General features: G+C 40.8%; 1 protein-coding gene across 4 annotated transcripts in view; it reads left to right on the top strand.

Moving 5' to 3' along the window:
* The window catches only part of PCSK5 (proprotein convertase subtilisin/kexin type 5), a 462,552-nt gene that overhangs the window by 267,557 nt on the left and 178,030 nt on the right, over positions 1-16,965 (top strand). For all 4 annotated transcript variants that reach the window (XM_077759370.1, XM_077759369.1, XM_077759368.1 and 1 more), the window contains exon 13: positions 3,952-4,088. In XM_077759370.1, coding sequence (XP_077615496.1) covers positions 3,952-4,088 — 137 coding nt within the window. The remainder of the gene's footprint in view (positions 1-3,951; positions 4,089-16,965) is intronic.

The following is a 16,965-nucleotide window of genomic DNA, read 5'->3' as shown; positions in this document are numbered from 1 at the left end:
GGGGAGCTTGCACTAATTATATGAGTTATTTCCTGAGTTAATTCCTCAAAAGGATGTACTACACTCAACGGCAATCTTTTCTACCAGGCTTCATCCAAAGTAATTTATTTGAAAACCACTCACAGGGATAGGGCTGTGGGGCACCATTTTAATAACTGGATGCATAATTTGTGCTCCCACACGCACATATCATTTCATCGAGCACATGATGATGAGGTCAACTTTGACAGAACAGGATTTCACTGCAAAAAGATGTGATTCGGGCACAGAGTTTATTACTCCAGCTTTCCGCACACTGGCCCTGCTTTATTGACATTTTACCCGTGCTAAAATAACGTTGGCTAATAACGTGTTGGGTTTCTTCACTGTTGGCACAGCACAGATGCGCTAACTGGGCTTTGGACTTTTTAGTTGATGGACGGAGACCACACAATGAGAATCTGTTTAGCTGGTGACCGTATGACACTTGCTTGTCTTGAGCAAGTATGTTGTTCACAACACAAACAGAATCTACTACCAGTGTTACCTGTTGTAATCTACATGAGGCAGGGTTTTTAAATGTTACAATGCTAAAAATAGGGAATGGCTTAAGTGGTACATCAGAATAAAATAAAGAATAGGGTGAGATTAGAAACATGAATGCCCAGCTAGTCGAAAACAACACCAGCAATCAGTGTCTATTTCTTTCCCCATCAACTCTTTCAGTAAAAGGCAATGATCGTGTTTGGCTGCATTTTAATTCCTCTCCTCAACTTTTATGTCCACATGAAATTAATGAGCATTCAGCTCTGCATAAAGGGAAGAGACCAGGGTGGGAAGCCGCTTAGCCAGATAGACAAAGCCCATTTGTATGTGGGCTTTGAAACACTTACTTGAATGCCGAGTATGGATATTTCTTCTTGGCACCCAGTTTATATTTAATTCAGGTTCCAAATGTGATTTAAAAGCGATCGGCCGCAATGGAATGATTTTCAAAGGTGGCCAGGAAAGGGTGGAAGGGAAGAAACACAGGGTCCACTAATCCAGCAGTCAAATAACTGACCCATGAGTAATTAGAAGTTGGCTGGGGTTGTGGAAACAAGACTGCCCTCATGTGATGGGAGCCTCAAGTCTCCTTTGTAGTTTTTGGACATGAGGCAATGAGCCAAACGTTCTGTCTAAACTGTTGGGGAATTGCTTTTAAGTTCGGCACTCTTGGAAAGGTATTATGTGACAACTTGCTGCCTCAATGCCCGCAAATGACACAATGGCTTCAACAAACTGGAGCCTTAAATCAGAACTCTCTGGGCTAAGAAGTGGTTCTAGATTAGTTTCTGCCTCCACCCATTTCTATGTCAACTACTCCCTTTAGTAACATCTGTCTAAGATAAGGGTGATTTGGAAAGGCTCCTCCTGCCCACTGCTGTTTCTCCTTTTCATCCAACATACCCACCCTCTGAGTTTACTTACGTGAAAGACTCTATGTATGTAAGTCAGTTATATAATGAGCCAGCAATTGTTTCCTGGCCACATCCAGTTTCAAGCTGTTGGCTTGCAAAACAAGCCCTGTGCATGAATTACAGGATCTCCATAAAATGTACCATCCCTGATCTATTGAAGATCTTTTACATGGGGAAGACATTTGTGTCAGGAGTCACTGTTTCCATTCATGAGGAAAAGCCACCACGTCTAATATGGTTCTTGTTCAAATGCCACACTCCCCTGTTCAGAACTAACCCTTACAGATAGCATACAGATAGTTTAAATAAAGAAAAGGGGCTTTTCATTCATATAAGCTTTGAAAAGTCACTCCCTACCATTAACCCCGTTGTGGAAATTAACAAAGCCTTTGAACATTCCAAAGATCTGAGATGTTCTCCACTGAAGAGATCTGTTCAGCTCTAACTCAGCCTTTCTCAAATTTTCCCAAACTTTCGGACTACGGGACACATTGAGCATGCTGATAAGTACTTTCTCTTTTTCTTCTTCCAAGGGCGAAGGAACGCGTAGAGGTGATTTTCCTGTTTGTTGCTTTTCTCTAGGGAAAACTGCCGAGGGTCACCCATTTACCTCCTACATTCCAGGTGTACCCCCCAGCCCTGCGGCTTCAGAATCCAGCTGGCATTTTAGAGGGATCCTCAAACATACTGATAGGACACTTTTGTATGTAACACATCAGAATTCTAGTGTATTAAATTATAAAGAGATTAAACAGGTTATTTTTGTTTTTTGAAGGGTGCGTTTCCTTCCAGTGGGAGGATATACATAAAATGTCAGATTATAACTACCGGTTTCCTTGTCGATCATGAAATTAAGGCACAGAGAGTGGACTGCATGTTCTGAATACCGTCAACTTCCAGCTGCTGTGAACTTTGCCTCCACTGAAGGACAGATGTGCCCCAGACATGGTTTCCCCATCTTTAACTTCTTGCCTTCTGGGTTCTATCTCTATAGACAACTTTTTTTTTTTTTTTAAGTAGGCTATATGGCTAATGCGGGTCTTGAACTCATGCCCCCAAAGTCAAGAGTTGCGTGCTCTCCTGTCCGAGCCAGCCATGTACCCCCCTATAGAAATCTTTTGGATATCTCTTTGGGCAATCAGATCTATACAACGTGCCTATATAAATGATACGCCTCCTTCTTCAAGTGCTAGTTTTATACATTATCTATTGACATCTCTTTATTATTTTTGATGAGTTTTCTTCTTTTATTTCCCTTCATATTTTATATCCCTCAGGATTACCTCACAGGAAGCAAATAATTCTAGCTATTTCAAGCAGGCAAAGATTTCACGTAGGGAATTAGGAGCTTAGCAAATCATTGAAAGAGCTAGAAGAGAATCTATGCTGGAGTTCCAGCCATGACTCCCTGAACTGGTTATTAGTGGGCAGTGTCTTTTTAGTGAAGCATAATTTACATAAAATACATTTCACTTTTTAATATGTGTGATTTAATGAGTTTTGACACAAAATGGTTCTATCATCTGCAGTACTTCTACAATGCTCCCTTCTTCCCTCCCAGCCCTTGGCAGCCGCTGGTCCGTCTCTGTTCCTGTTGCCTTTTCTAGAATGTCATGAATCGAATCATACCGCACATAGTCTTTTGTGTCTGACTTCTTCCATTTAGCTTAAAGGCTTTTGAAATTAATCCATGGGGTTGCATTTATTAGTAGTTCAGTAGTTTTTATTACTGGGTAGTATTTGATTGTATGTATATACCAGAGCTTGTCTCCCCATTCACTAGTTGATGGACATTCAAGTTGTTAACAGTTTTCAGTGATTATGAATAAAACTCTGTGAACATTCCTTTGAAGTTTGTATGAACTTAGGTCTTCATTTCTCAGGTAAATATCTAGAAGAGGGATTGTTGAGTGACATGGTAAGAATTACCTTGGGGCGCCTGGGTGGCTCAGTCGGTTAAGCGTCCAACTTCGGCTCAGGTCATGATCTCATGGTTCATGGGTTCAAGCCCTGTGTCGGGCTCTATGCAGACATCTCAGAGCCTGGAGCCTGCTTCGAATTCTGTGTCTCCCTATTTCTCTGCCCCTCCCCAACTTGCACTCTGTCTCTCAAAAATAAATAAATGTTTTAAAAAATTAAAAAAAATTACCAAACCGTACCATTTGGCATTTCCGTAGGCAGTTTATTTAGGAGAGCCTCAGCTTCTCCACGACTTCAGCACTTGGTTCTATCAGTCTTTGGGGTAGAATCATACATAGCCCGGTTTCCCTGATACTCAAATGTCTACCCTTTCCAGATGTACCAGTACAAGGCCGGCTCTGTGCCTTTTTCCCTGTGGCAAAACACGATGCATGGTTGGGTCTACTAACTGTCCGTGTCCCGGAGGAAGACAGGCTCCAGTATTGAGCTGGATATGCTGATGGATAGAAAAAGATGGTTGGTTGTGGTCTTGATTTGGCCTTCACCGAATTCTAAACAACATACAAAACAACGTGTTCTGGTTCTCCCTCAGGCTTTTTGATCATTCCATGGAAGGATTTAAAAACTGGGAGTTCATGACCATTCACTGCTGGGGAGAACGAGCCACCGGTGATTGGATCCTTGAAGTTTACGATACCCCCTCCCAGCTGAGGAACTTCAAGACCCCAGGTGAGAACTCCCATTTCGACCACTTGGGCTGCTGTGCAGAACAAAGTGATGGAATGTATCTTGGCCAGGAAGTGTTTTACATTTACATATACTGACATCATCCTTTTCCACGTGATCCTGCGTTTTGAGTTATCTGTACGTATTCCAGTTCTCAGTGTTACCATTTGAGAGGTAATAATTGAAGGATTATTAGAGCTGAAGGGTAAATGTTTAGATATCAGTAAAGGATAAAACATGGCAGCTGCTGATATGTTTCAGAACACAGGACCCGCATCTCTAACCAGCTTCCCGCATAAGCAAGCCCGCCTTGTCCACCTGCAGCGAGTTAGACTGCATGGTCAGAAGTTTCCTTAGTTAGCTTTTTCTCTGAGTTTATTCTGCTGTTAACTTTTAGTGCTCACAAGACATTGAGGTTGGCCTGTGCCAGTTAAACTGGTTACCAGTAAAGAAAAGGAATGGCCCTTGGGAGCCTAACAGCTAAGAAAAAAAAGGAATACTTTCCAAATTAAGTAAAATGTGGAAATTTCAATGTCAGCAGAGGCACATGGCCTATCTCCTCCTCGTGCTACTATAGGAAGCTTTTGTTTGTAACATAAAGTAAGGGGAATGACAAAGGTAGCCTGGGGTGGGAGACTGAACAGTGTTTCACAGCAGCCTAAGTGGCCCGTGAGGGAGCCCTACATACTACTTGACTCACTAGCAGGTGATCTATTAGACAAGCACCCCAGCCTCCCCCCCAGCTGTGGACACATCTTCTCGCATCTAATAAACTCATGCTTCTCAGTCCTCTCTCGGTAAAGTCCAACCCCAGAAGATCCAGGCCTGAGGGCATTTTAGGACTGGCAGCCAATTCTAGCCCTCCCCTGATCACAGAATAAATGAACTCAGACATTCAGTAATAAACTGGAAGGGTGTGTACTATTTAGATGCTTTGGGCCGCATAGGACAGAGGAGGCACACAGCCGGACACAGGAATGAAGCAGGGAAAGTTCCCCATTCGGAGAGATCTGATTCGGGCCGCACATTTGGCAATCTCTTGTCCCTAATTCTGGGACGTGGTCCCTCTGTGTTGCCACAGCGGACGCACATTCAGGGAAGTTAAAAGTAGAAGGGCGGCAGGGTCACAGTGAATCAGGATAAAAGACTTGTTAAACGGTATCCAGATTCAGCTCACCTCCAGCACGCACCATGAATTCAATGGTTGCCAAACTTTTATCGAGAAATCAAATGTCTGTCAACAAGGCAGGACAGAAAACATAGAAATGAACTAGACCCTAGTTTCTAGACCATTTCATTGGTTCATAATCTACTTAGTTCCCAGGAACTTCCTCTCCCTGCCCTTCCTGTTCCAGGCCATGGCTCGTTGCTCATTTAATAGAGATACACTGGGGCATGGCACTTAAGGGTAATGGCAGCATGGGGACATGGGTGAGGTGCCCGTCCCCAGTTGATCCATCAGCAGGTGCCACATCAGGGCTCTTATATCTCAGGAGGTCCCAAGAAAATAATCACTGTCCAAATGTCTCAGTTGTATACAAAACTGGGGGGTGGGGATGGACATAACGGGTACATTATCTGCTGAGAATATAAGACAGTTATAAAACTAACTAAAAGTGACTCTGCTGTTTATGATCGCCATGCACCAGCAGTTCTAAAGAATGTCAGTGGTAAAATGCTCCTCCCCACAAGGGCACACTCATGGTAGACTAGGTATTTATGTGCAAAGGTCAGGGGCCATGAATAAATCTCTCTGGCCTCCAGGAGTTCAGTGTCTCTCCAGATTTTATTATAATCATCTGTGTTAAAAGCTCTCAGCAGTAACCCAGATAATCTGGAGTTGTGTCTTTCACAGCGCCGGCTTCTCACGCCATTCAAATGTTCACCTGTAATCCTAGTCACCTCTAGTCATTTCACAGATGTTCTTTTACGCCAGAAGAGAGATGCCCTAATGCTCTTACTGGCCTGGGGTCTGGAGGCCTTCATAGATATACACGGCTGTTGGATATCCTTCCTTTAACCAATCTTTGAGTTTAGGATTCATTACAAAGTTGAAAAGAGACTTCTACTTTTCTCTCCCTCTGTGTGTGTGTGTGTGTGTGTGTGTGTGTGTGTGTGTGTGTGTTATTGTTACTCTGGTGTATATTCCTATGGAAAGTTTCTCTAATTAATGAGGTATTTCTGTAGTAAGCTAATAGAAATTCCGTTGGAGATGTAGAATTTTCTAGCCCCGTTAAACGGTAGAATCATTCCCAAACGTAGAGGTTCCTGATTCCAAACTGAGTTTATGTTTCTTCATTGTTTCTTCCCATTTGTTTATTATTAAAATAAATATCAAGGATTTTTTTACATTGATACTGTTGACACACAATGTTACATTAGTTTCAGGTGCCCAACATGGGGATTCAACAAGTCTGTATGTGATGCTGTGCTCACCACAAGTGTGACCAGCATCTGTCACCACACAAGGCTATGACCTTGCCATTTACTAGATTCCCTGTGCCTTTTATCCTTGTGACTTAATCATCCCATAACCGCAAGCCTGTACCTCCCACCTCCCTTCACTGATTTTTCTCATCCTTTCGTCCCTATCCCCTTTGGGAACTAGGTTGATCTCTGTATGTATGAGTGAAATCATACAGTGTTTGCCTTTCTCTGTTTTACGTATCTCACTCAGGATAATCCCTTCTAGGTCCATCCATGTTGTCACAAATGGCAAGATCTCATTCATTTTTATGGCTGGGTAATACTCTCTGTGTGTGTATATGTATATATACATATACATATGTGTGTGTGTGTGTGTGTATAGCCATTCTGACAGGTGTGAGGTGATATTTCATTGTGCCTTTGATTGGCATTTCCATGATGAGGAGTGATGCTGGGCATCTTTTCATATGTCTGTTGGCCATATCTATGTCTTTGGAAAATGTCTATCCATGTTCTCTGCCCATTTTTTCATCAGTTTTTTGTTTTTTGGGTTTTTTTGCTGTCGAGTTGTATACGTTCTTTATACATTGTGGATGTTAACTCCTTATCAAGTATAACATTTGCAAATATCTTCTCCCATCCACCAGGCTGCCTTTTTGTGTTATTGAGATGGTTTCCTTCACTGTGCAGATGCTTTTTACTTCGGTGTATTTTTGCTGCTGTTTGTTTTTCCTAAAGAGCGATATTTAAAAAATTACTACGTCTGTTTTCTTTCAGGAGTCTTATGGTTTTGGGTCCCCTATTTAGGTCTTTAATCCATTCTGAGTTGATTTTTGTGTATGGTGTAAGAAAGTGGTCCCGTTTCATTCTTCTGCATGCATCTGTCCAGTTTTCCCAACACCATTTATTGAAGAGACTGTCTTTTCCCTATTGTGTATTCTTGCCTCCTTTGTTGCCAATTAACTGACTATATCGGTGTGGGTGTATTTCTGGGTTCTCTGCTCTGTTCCATTGATCTGTGAGTACATTTTTGTGCCATACTATTTTGCTTTCACTATGGCTTAGTAGTATATCTTAAAATCTGGGATTGTGATACCTCCAGCTTTGTTCTTCATTCTCAAGATTGCTTTGACTATTCAGGGTCTTCTATAGTTTCATACAAATTTTAGTATTATTTGTTCCAGTTGTGTGCAAAATGCTCTTGATATTTTGATAGGGATTGCAACGACTCTGTAGATTGCTTTAGGTAGTATGGACATGTTAACAATGTTAATTCTTCCAAAGCATGAGCATGGAATCTTTTGCCATTTTTTCGGTCATCTTCATCATGTTTTATAGTTTTTTTTTTTTTATAGAAACACATTTCTTTCATCAATGCTTTATAGTTTTTTTTTAAAAAAATGTTTTAATGTTTATTTTTAGGAGACAGAGACAGAGTGGGGGAGAGGAAAAGAAAGTGGGAGACAGAATCGGAAGCAGGCTCCAGGCTCTGAGCCATCAGCACAGAACCTGACGCAGGGCTTGAAACCATGTAGCACAGAATCATGACCTGGGTTGAAGTCGAATGCTCAACTGAATGAGCCACCCAGGCACCCCAGTGTTTTATAGTTTTTAGATCCCGAGTCTTTTACCTCCTTGGTTAAGTTTATTCCTAGGTGTTTTATTGTTTTTGGTATTACTGTCAACGGGATTGTTTTTTTAATTTCTGTGCTATTTCGTTATTAGTGTAGAGAAATGGAATAGATTTTTGAATATTAATTTTGTCTTCTACAACATTAATGAATTCATTTATTCCAGTAGTTCTTTGGTGGAGTCTTTCAGGTTTTCTTTATATAATATTATGTTATCTGTAAATAGTAGTGACAGTTTTACTTCTTCCTTAATTATTTGGATGCCTTTTAAATCTTTTTGTTGTCTGATTGCTGTGGCTAGGACTTGCAATACTATGTTGAGTAAAAGTGGTGAGAGTGGACATCCCTGTCTTGTTCCTGATCTTAGGATAAAGCTCTCTGTTTTTCTCCATTGAATGTGATGTTAGGTGTGGGTTTCTGATATGTGGCGTTTATTATGTTGAGATATGTTCCCTCTAAACCCACTTTGTTGAGGGTTTTTACCATGAATCAATGTTGAATTTTGTGAAATACTTTTTCTGCACCTGCTAAAATAATAATCATATGATTCTTATCCTTCACTTTATTAATGTGGTAGAGCACCATGGATTGATTCGTGTATACTAAGCCACTATTGCATCCCTGGGATAAATCCTACTTGATCATGGTGGGTGTCCTTTTAATGTATCATTGAATTTGGTTTGCTAATACTTTGTGGAGGCTTTTTGGATCTATGTTCATCGGGGATTTTGGCCTGTAGTTTTCTGTTTTTGTAGTGTCTTTCTCTGGTTTTTGTACTGACCAGGGTAATGCTGGTCTCATAGAACGTATTAGAGGTTCTTCTTCCCCTTCTTTATTATGCAGTAGTTTGAGGAGAATGGGTACTAACTCTTGATGAAATGCTTGGTGGAGTTCACCTATGAATCCATCTGGTCCTGGACTTTTGTTGTTGGGAGTTTGTTTTTTGTTTTTTTTTTCCTTAGTTGCTGATTCGATTTCATTACTAGTAATTGGTCTGTTCAGATTTCCTATTTCTTCCTGACTCACTTTTGAAAGATTGTATGCTTCTAGGAATTTATCCATTTCTTCTAGTTCTCCAATCTGTTGGCATATAGTTTTTCATAGTAGTCTCCTATAATCCTTTGTACTTCTGTGATGTCAGTTACTTTTCTTTCATTTCAGATATTATTTATTTGGATCCTCCTTTTCTCTCAATGAGTCTGGCTAAAGGTTCATTAATGTTGTTTATCATTTCAAAGAACCAGCTCTTGGTTTCATTGATCTTTTATTGTTTATTTAGTCTCTGTTTCATTTATTTATATTCTGATCTTTATTATTTCCTTCCTTCTACTACCTTTGTTCTTTTTATATTTCCTTTTGGTGTAAGTTTATGTTGTGTATTTGAAAAAAAATTTTTTTCTTGCTTCTTGAGTTAGGCCTCTATTGCTATAAACTTCCCTCTTACAACTTCTTTCTTTGTTTCCAAAAGATTTGGGACTATTGTGTTTTTATTTTCATTTGTTTCTGTATATTTTGTTGTTTCTTCTTTGATTTCTCTGTTAACCCATTAGTTGATGGGTAGCATGTTGTTTAGCCTCCATCCATAGGTTTTTGGGTCTTTTCCACTTTTCTTATTGTAATTGATTTCTAGTTGCCTACTGTTGTGGTTTGAAAAGATGTTTGATATTACTTCCATTTTCTTAAATTTACTGAGATATATTTTGGGGCCTAACATGTGATCTGTCCTCGAGAATGTTCCATGTACACTCGAAAAGGATGTAAATTCTGTTGGTTTTGGCTAGACTCTTAGGTATATCTGTTAGGTCCATGTAGTCTAATGTGCCATTCAAGGCCTCTGTTTCCTTATCAATCAGTTTTCTTTTTAGATGTTCTGTCTATTGGTAGAAGTCTGGTGTTGAAGTCCCTTACTTATTATATTACTACCAATTTCTCCCTTTGTGTCATTTTGCTTATGAATTTATGTGCTCCAAAGTTGTACATAGATATTTACAATTGTTAAATCCTCTTGTTGGATTGATCCCTTTCTCATCATGTAATGTCTTTCTTTGTTTCTTGCTACAGTCTTTGTTTTAAAGTTTGTTTTGTCTGATATAAACATTGCTACCCTGGCTATTTTTATTTGGGTTTTTTGCCTGCTCCCAGTTGCATAGAATATCTTTTTGCATCCCTTCACTTTCAGTCTGTATGTGTCTTTAGGTCTGAAGTGAGTCTCTTGTGAGCAGCGTATAAATGGGTCTTGGTGTTTGTTTTTTATTTGTTTGTTTGCTTTGTTTTTTTATCCATTCCACAACCCTGTCTTTTGATTGGAGTATTTAGACCATTTACATTTAAAGTAATTATTAATACATATGTACTCATTGCCATTTTGTGTATTGTTTTCTGGTTGTTTTTGTAGTTCTTTTTCCCTTCTTCTTTTTGCTCTCTTTTCTTGTGATTGATGACTCTTTATAGTGTTATACTTGGCTTTCTCTTTATTTTTTTGTGTATCTATTATAGGTTTTTGGTTGGTGATTACCATGGGGATCATGTATAACATCTGAAGTATATAGTGGTCCGTATTAAGTTAACGGGAACTTAAGTTTGAACACATTCTAAAAGAACTTCATTTTTACTACCTCCCTCCACATTTTTTGTATATGTTGTCATATGTTTTTGTGAGCCTCCTGAATTAATTTTTTACATATAATTGATTTTACTACTAGCTCCATACGTGATTGTTTACTGTATGTTCTCTTTTACTTATGAATTTTTTCCTGTCATAATTTTCTTCTAATTATGGCCTTTTTACCTAATGAAGTGTTTTTTTTTTTTTTTTTAACATTTCTTATAAAGCTGGTTTAGTGATGCTATACGTCCAACTTTTGTTGGACTGGGAAACTCTTTATCTTGCCTTCAATTCTGAATGATAATCTTGCAAGGCATTTTTGTTTGTAGCTTTCTCTTTTTTTTTTCTTAAGCACTTCAGCTATATCAACCACTCCCTTTGGCCTGCAGAATTTCTGCCGAAAAATCAGCCTTGTGGGGTTTACCTTGTATGTAGCTCGTTGTTTCTCTCTTGCTGCTTTTATCTTTAATCTTTACCATTTTAATTATTATGTGTCTTGGTGTGGACCTCATTGGATTCGTCTTGTTTTGAACTCCCTCTGCTGCTGGAAAATGGATGTCTGTTTCCTTCCTAAAGTTAGTTAAATTTCCAGCTATGATTTCTGAAAATGAGTTTTCTGTCCCTTTCTCTCTCTCTTTTCCCTCTGGGAATAATGTGAATGGCTGTTCACTTTATGTTTTCCTAGAGATCCCTTTACCTATCCTCATTCTTAATTTTTTTTCCCTATTCCATTCAGGTGCATTACCCTGTCTTCAGATCACTGATCCATTCTTCTGTATCTTCTAACCTACTGTTGATTCCCTGTAGTGTATTTTTAATTTCAGTTAATGTATTCTTCATTGTCTATATTTCTTCTGTCTCTTTGTTGAAGTTCTGAGTTCTTCCACTCTTTTCTCCAGTCCAGTGAGCATCTCTTCGTGACCATTATTTTGAACTCTTTATCAGATATATTACTTATTTATATTTCATTTAGCTCTTTTCTGAAGTTTGTCTTTTTCTTTCTTTCTTTTGTCTCCTCACTTTGCTTGATTTTCTTCGTCTGTTTCTATGAAGCAGGAAGAACAGCTACTTCTAAATTAGAAGGGATGGTCTTGTGCCTGGTCTCCCCCTGTGTAGACTGTATGTGCCTGGTGACTTTAGTGGGCTGACTGGGGGTCCCGGCTCACTCCGTGCTGGGGCCACCCTGGTGAGATGGCCTGAGCTGAAGTAGCCATGTGCTGGGGTGGTCCCGAGGCAATCTGTGCGGAGGGCACTGTAGGCTGACAGCTGAAGCTGAAGTGGCGGTGAGCCAGGGGATCACAGCACTCTCTGTGCAGAGGGTACCCTGGCAGGATAGCTCAAGTTGAAGTGGGCATTGGCTGGGGCCATCCTGGTTCTTTCTGCACAGAAGGGGCACTGATAAGGCAGCTGAAACTGAAGTGGGTGGAAGCCAGGGGTTCCTGGCACTCTCTGAGCAGAGAGGACTTGTCCTAGGACACCTGAAACTGAAATGGCTACAAGCCCAGGGGTCCCGGGGCTCTCTGCACAAAGAGCATCCTGGCAGGACAGCTGAAGTGGACATGGGCCAGGGCAGTCCCAGGGCTCTTTGTGCCGAGGCACCTTGGGAGGACAGTAGAAGGTGAAGTAGATGCAAGCTCTCTTTGGAGCCAAGAAGGCATGAGCCAGGAGATCTGGGGCATCAGGGGTGCCCTGGAAAGTTGTGAGCCAACTTGTGGGCCGGGAGTGTTCCTGGGTACTTTACGCATGTGTCATCTTGGTGAGGTGGCTAGAGATGTAGTGAGCACTGACCGGGGTGTCCCAGTGTGCACCCAGCTGGGACTGCCTTGATGGGACAGCTGGGGCTGACATGGGCCAGGGGACTAACTAGGGCCCCCAGCCCATGCCCCTGTTTACATTGTCAAGGTGGAAGAGGAATGTAACCTATTTGGCACACCTAACCCCTCTGAGCCAGAAAGAGTCCCAGCGGCTCCCCACCGCTTGATTCAGTTCCAGTTGATCCTTTAGATTCTAGTTCTTCTTTTAAACTGTATTGGCTGTGTGTGTGTGTGTACACGCGCACACACGTGCACTCTCCAGGGCTTTCAGGGCTGGTGTGGGCTAAGGACTTAAGGCTCATTGAGGCAGCAGGACAACTTTGGCTCTGGACTCTGCCTCTGTGCTATCAAGGTGAAGGGAGAGCACAAACTGCAGCTCACCAGCCCCTGCAGCCTGGAGAGATCTCTAGCATTTGGGTATCTCCCCCTGCCATCTGGTGGAGTTCTAGGGCCAGATCTTTTGGGTCCTAGCTGCCCTTTTAAACTGCTACAGTTCCGGGGTGCCTGGCTGCCTCGGTTAGTTAAGCTCAGGTCATGATCTCCCAGTTCACGAGTTCGAGCCCAGCGTTAGTTCTGCCCTGTCAGCCCAGAGCCTGCTTGGAATTCTCTCTCTCTACCCCTCCCTCACTCATTCTCATTCCCTCCCCACCCCAAACAAACTTAAAATATAATAAATAAATAAACTGCTGCAGTTCACAGTGTTGGGCCAAGGCAGGGGGAGAGTTCCCTTCATTACTATGTCTTCTCTCTCTTGTCATTCTCCACATGGTCTTTTCTTGTGCGGAAGTTATTCAGTCGGCACTCCATTCCATTTCAGGAAAAATTGTTTTATATGCAGGTACAGATTTGGTGTGTCTGTGGAAGAGGTGAGTTCAGGGTCTTCTTACATCACCACCTGAGACCAGAAGTCCACAGTAAGGGGTTGTTAAAGGGTTTTCGCTGTTGGTGGTGTTGTCTTTGATTTTTGTTACACGTTAGACCGACCTTGGGTTTTCTTTCTTGGACAGATGGCACTGGTGTCCCAACACGTAGAATCGACTTTTCTCCTTCTGCATTTACACAGCTATTTCTTATCAGAATGTCGAAGCATCAACTGCAACATCTCCTAAATAGTTTAACAAATGGAAAAAGTCGTAGGAGGGGAAGAAATGATGGCCCAAATATGGCACTGCTTGATGTGAATTACAGCAGATTCTAAGGAAATAAGATTACATAATAAATGAAACAAAATGAATTGCCCAACAAGTATGTCCCCAGCGGGCTTAGGAGATAGTTCAGAAATGACACAAATGGAAATAATCAGTTATGAGTCGGCATTCTTCCATGTACTCTACAAAGGTAACTTTTAGATCCAAACTGATCTTAAGTTAAATGAGCCAGGCTTTAGGATGACGGATGGATTGGATTTCTTATAGTGTCCTTGCATTATATGCCCCATTTGTATACCTTAGAGATGCCATGGGAAAAATGTGTTCTGTTTTGCATCACTGTCAAGGCAACCAGCCCATGAATTTCAGGGGGTCATTCATTCCTTGCCACTACTTCACAGGGACTGCTCGGAATTCCAAGAGTGAACAGCACCCTAACTATGAAAAGCATAGTCATGAACAAGTGAGTCCAAAGAAAAGCTGGCAGAGGGCAAACCCCATGTAAACCGACGTGCTGGCCCAGTGTAGCTGTCAGAAAACAATGAACGTGGCACAGAATGGGCTCATTTTTTAAACTTCAAGCTTCTGACCTCCTGGAAGTGAACAGGAGGGCAGTCTTACATAATGGCTTAGGAATACAGCATTCGGACTCTGGGTGGATTTTTTTTTTTTTTTTTTTGAGATGTAATTGATAGGTAACATTCTATTAGTTTCAGGCATACAACCTGATGATTTGATTTTTGTGCCTATTGCAAAATGATCACCATGGAAATCTAATTTCCATCAGCTCACATAGTTAACAATGTTTTTCGTGTCATGAAAAATCTGAATCTACTTTTTCAGCAGCTTTCAAATCTACAGGATACGATTACTAACTATAGCCACCATGCTTTACATTACATCCCCGGCACTTATTTGTTTTATAACTGGAAGTTTGTACTCTCTGGCCCCCTTTATCCATCTCAGCCACCTCTGAACACCCCAACCACTTGCAACAACCACTTTATTCTCTGTATTACTGAGCTCAGGTTTCTTTGGTGGGTTTTTTTGTTTTTGTTTTTTTGAGATTCAGCCTATAAGTGAGAACATACACCATTTATCTTTGACATTTCAATTCACTCAAGATCCAGCCATGTTTCTGCGAACGTCAAGATTTCCTTCCTTTTTATGGCTGAATATAATTCCACTGTATTATGACCACCGGTAAAAATACCACATTTTTATTATTTATTTACCCACCAGTGAACACATAGGTTGTTTCCCGATCTTGGCGATGGTAAATAATGCTGCACTAAACATGGGGGGGTATATGTGTTTTTACAAGTTAATGCTTTTGTTTTCTTCAGATAAATACCCAGAAATGCAATGACTGAATCATGTAGCAATTCTGTTATCAATGTTTTGAAAAAACTCCATGTTTTCCATCATAGCTGCACCTATTTGCTTTCCCACCAAGAATGCATGAGGGTTCCCCTTGCTCCACATCCTCTCCGACACTTGTCATTTCCCATCTTTTTGATACAACCATTCTAATAGGTGATATTGTGGTTTTGATTTGCATCTCCCTAAACTGGTGATGTTGACCACCTTTTCTCGTACCTGTTAGGCACATGTGTGTCGACTTCACAAAAATGTCTATTCATATTCTCTACCCACGTTTTCATCTGACATTGAGTTGTAGCCTCAAGGTCTTTCTATATTTTGGATATTAACCTCTTATGAGATACAGGATTTGCAGATATTCTCTCCCATTCACGAGGTTGGTTGCCTTTTTACCTTGTTGATGGTTTCCTTTTTTAGTTTGGTACAGTCCAACTTGTTTATTTTTCTTTTGTTGCCTTTGCATTTGGTCAAATCCGAAAAACTTCTCACCAAAATTGATAGCAAGGAGCCTACCACCTGTGTTTACTTCTAGAAGTTTTATGGTTCCAGGTATTATGTTCAAATCTTTAATCCGTTTTTTTAAATTTTTTTAAACATTTATTTATTTTTGAGAGACAGAGCATGATCAGGGAAGGGGCAGAGAGAGAGGGAGACACAGAATCCGAAGCAGGCTCCAGGCTCTGAGCTGTCAGTACAGAGCCCAGTGCGGGGCTCGAACTCACAAACTGCGAGATCATGACCTGAGCCGAAGTAAGACGCTTAACCGAGTGAGCCACTCAGCCCTTTAATCCATTTTTTTAAATGTTTATTTTTGAGAGAGAATGTGCATGAGTTTATTTCTTGCTTCTCTATTCTGCTCTGTTGATCTGCGTGTCTGTTTTATGGCAATACCATAGTGTTTTGATTACCATAGCTTTATAGTATGTCTTGAAATCTGAAAGCATGATGCCTTTGTGGAGTGATCTGACCTTTTGTGATTCCATAAAAATTTTAGGAATGCTTGTTTCTATGAAAAATGCTAATGGAATATTGATTACACTGAACCTGTAGGTTGCTTGGGGGAGTATGGACGTCTTAACAATATAATTCTTCTCATCCACGAGCACAAATTATCTTTCTCTTTATTTGTGTCTTCACTTTTTTCAACAGTGTGTTGTAGTTTTCAGTGTACGGGGCTTTCACCCCCTTGGTGAAATTTCTAAGCATTTTATTCTTTTTGATGCAGTCATACATGGGATTTTCTTAGTTTCTTTTTTTAATAGTTTATTATTAGTGTCTAGAGATGTAAAAGATTTGTGTTTATTGATTTTTGAGTCCTACAACTTTCGTGAATTTCCTGGTTAGTTCTAATAGTTTTTTGGTGGCGCCTTGGTTTTTCATACATAGTACCATGTCATGTGCAAATAGTGACATACTACAGTGCGGTTTTCAGTCTGCTGCCTTTGCACTGAGACTTGGAGTGGATGGGCCCATACACATGCAAGCTCTTTACGAACTAGTCAGTTGACGAGAGCCTTGGGAGTCTCAAGCCCTGTATACAATATATGTTTGGGAGGTTCTTCTCAGGTATAGGTCTTAAAAATTGGGGTACCCAATATGAGATTCAAATCTCTTGCTTCTTGGGGAGAAATCTGGGGGTTTGAGTCTTTCTGATTGTGGGTCACAGTGCCGGGGTAGTTGTGTCTCAACTACCCTTACCTGCTTTCGTGTGGGTTGGTTGGTTGCCTACCATGTAGTAACCACTCAGCTAGTCTTAGTTCTTGTTTTCTTTTTCAGAGAAAATTGTTCCCTATGTAGCTGTAGATTCAGTTAGTCCATAGGAAGAGGTGGGTTCAGGATTTTCCTGCATTATCCTCTTATTCTGGGCCTCCC

Source organism: Crocuta crocuta, unplaced genomic scaffold, assembly GCF_008692635.1.
Source record: "Crocuta crocuta isolate KB4526 unplaced genomic scaffold, BGI_CrCroc_1.0 scaffold41, whole genome shotgun sequence".
Classification (NCBI taxonomy): domain Eukaryota; kingdom Metazoa; phylum Chordata; class Mammalia; order Carnivora; family Hyaenidae; genus Crocuta; species Crocuta crocuta.
The sequence above is the reverse complement of the archived record's forward strand: the minus strand, read 5'-3'. Positions and strand labels throughout refer to the sequence as shown.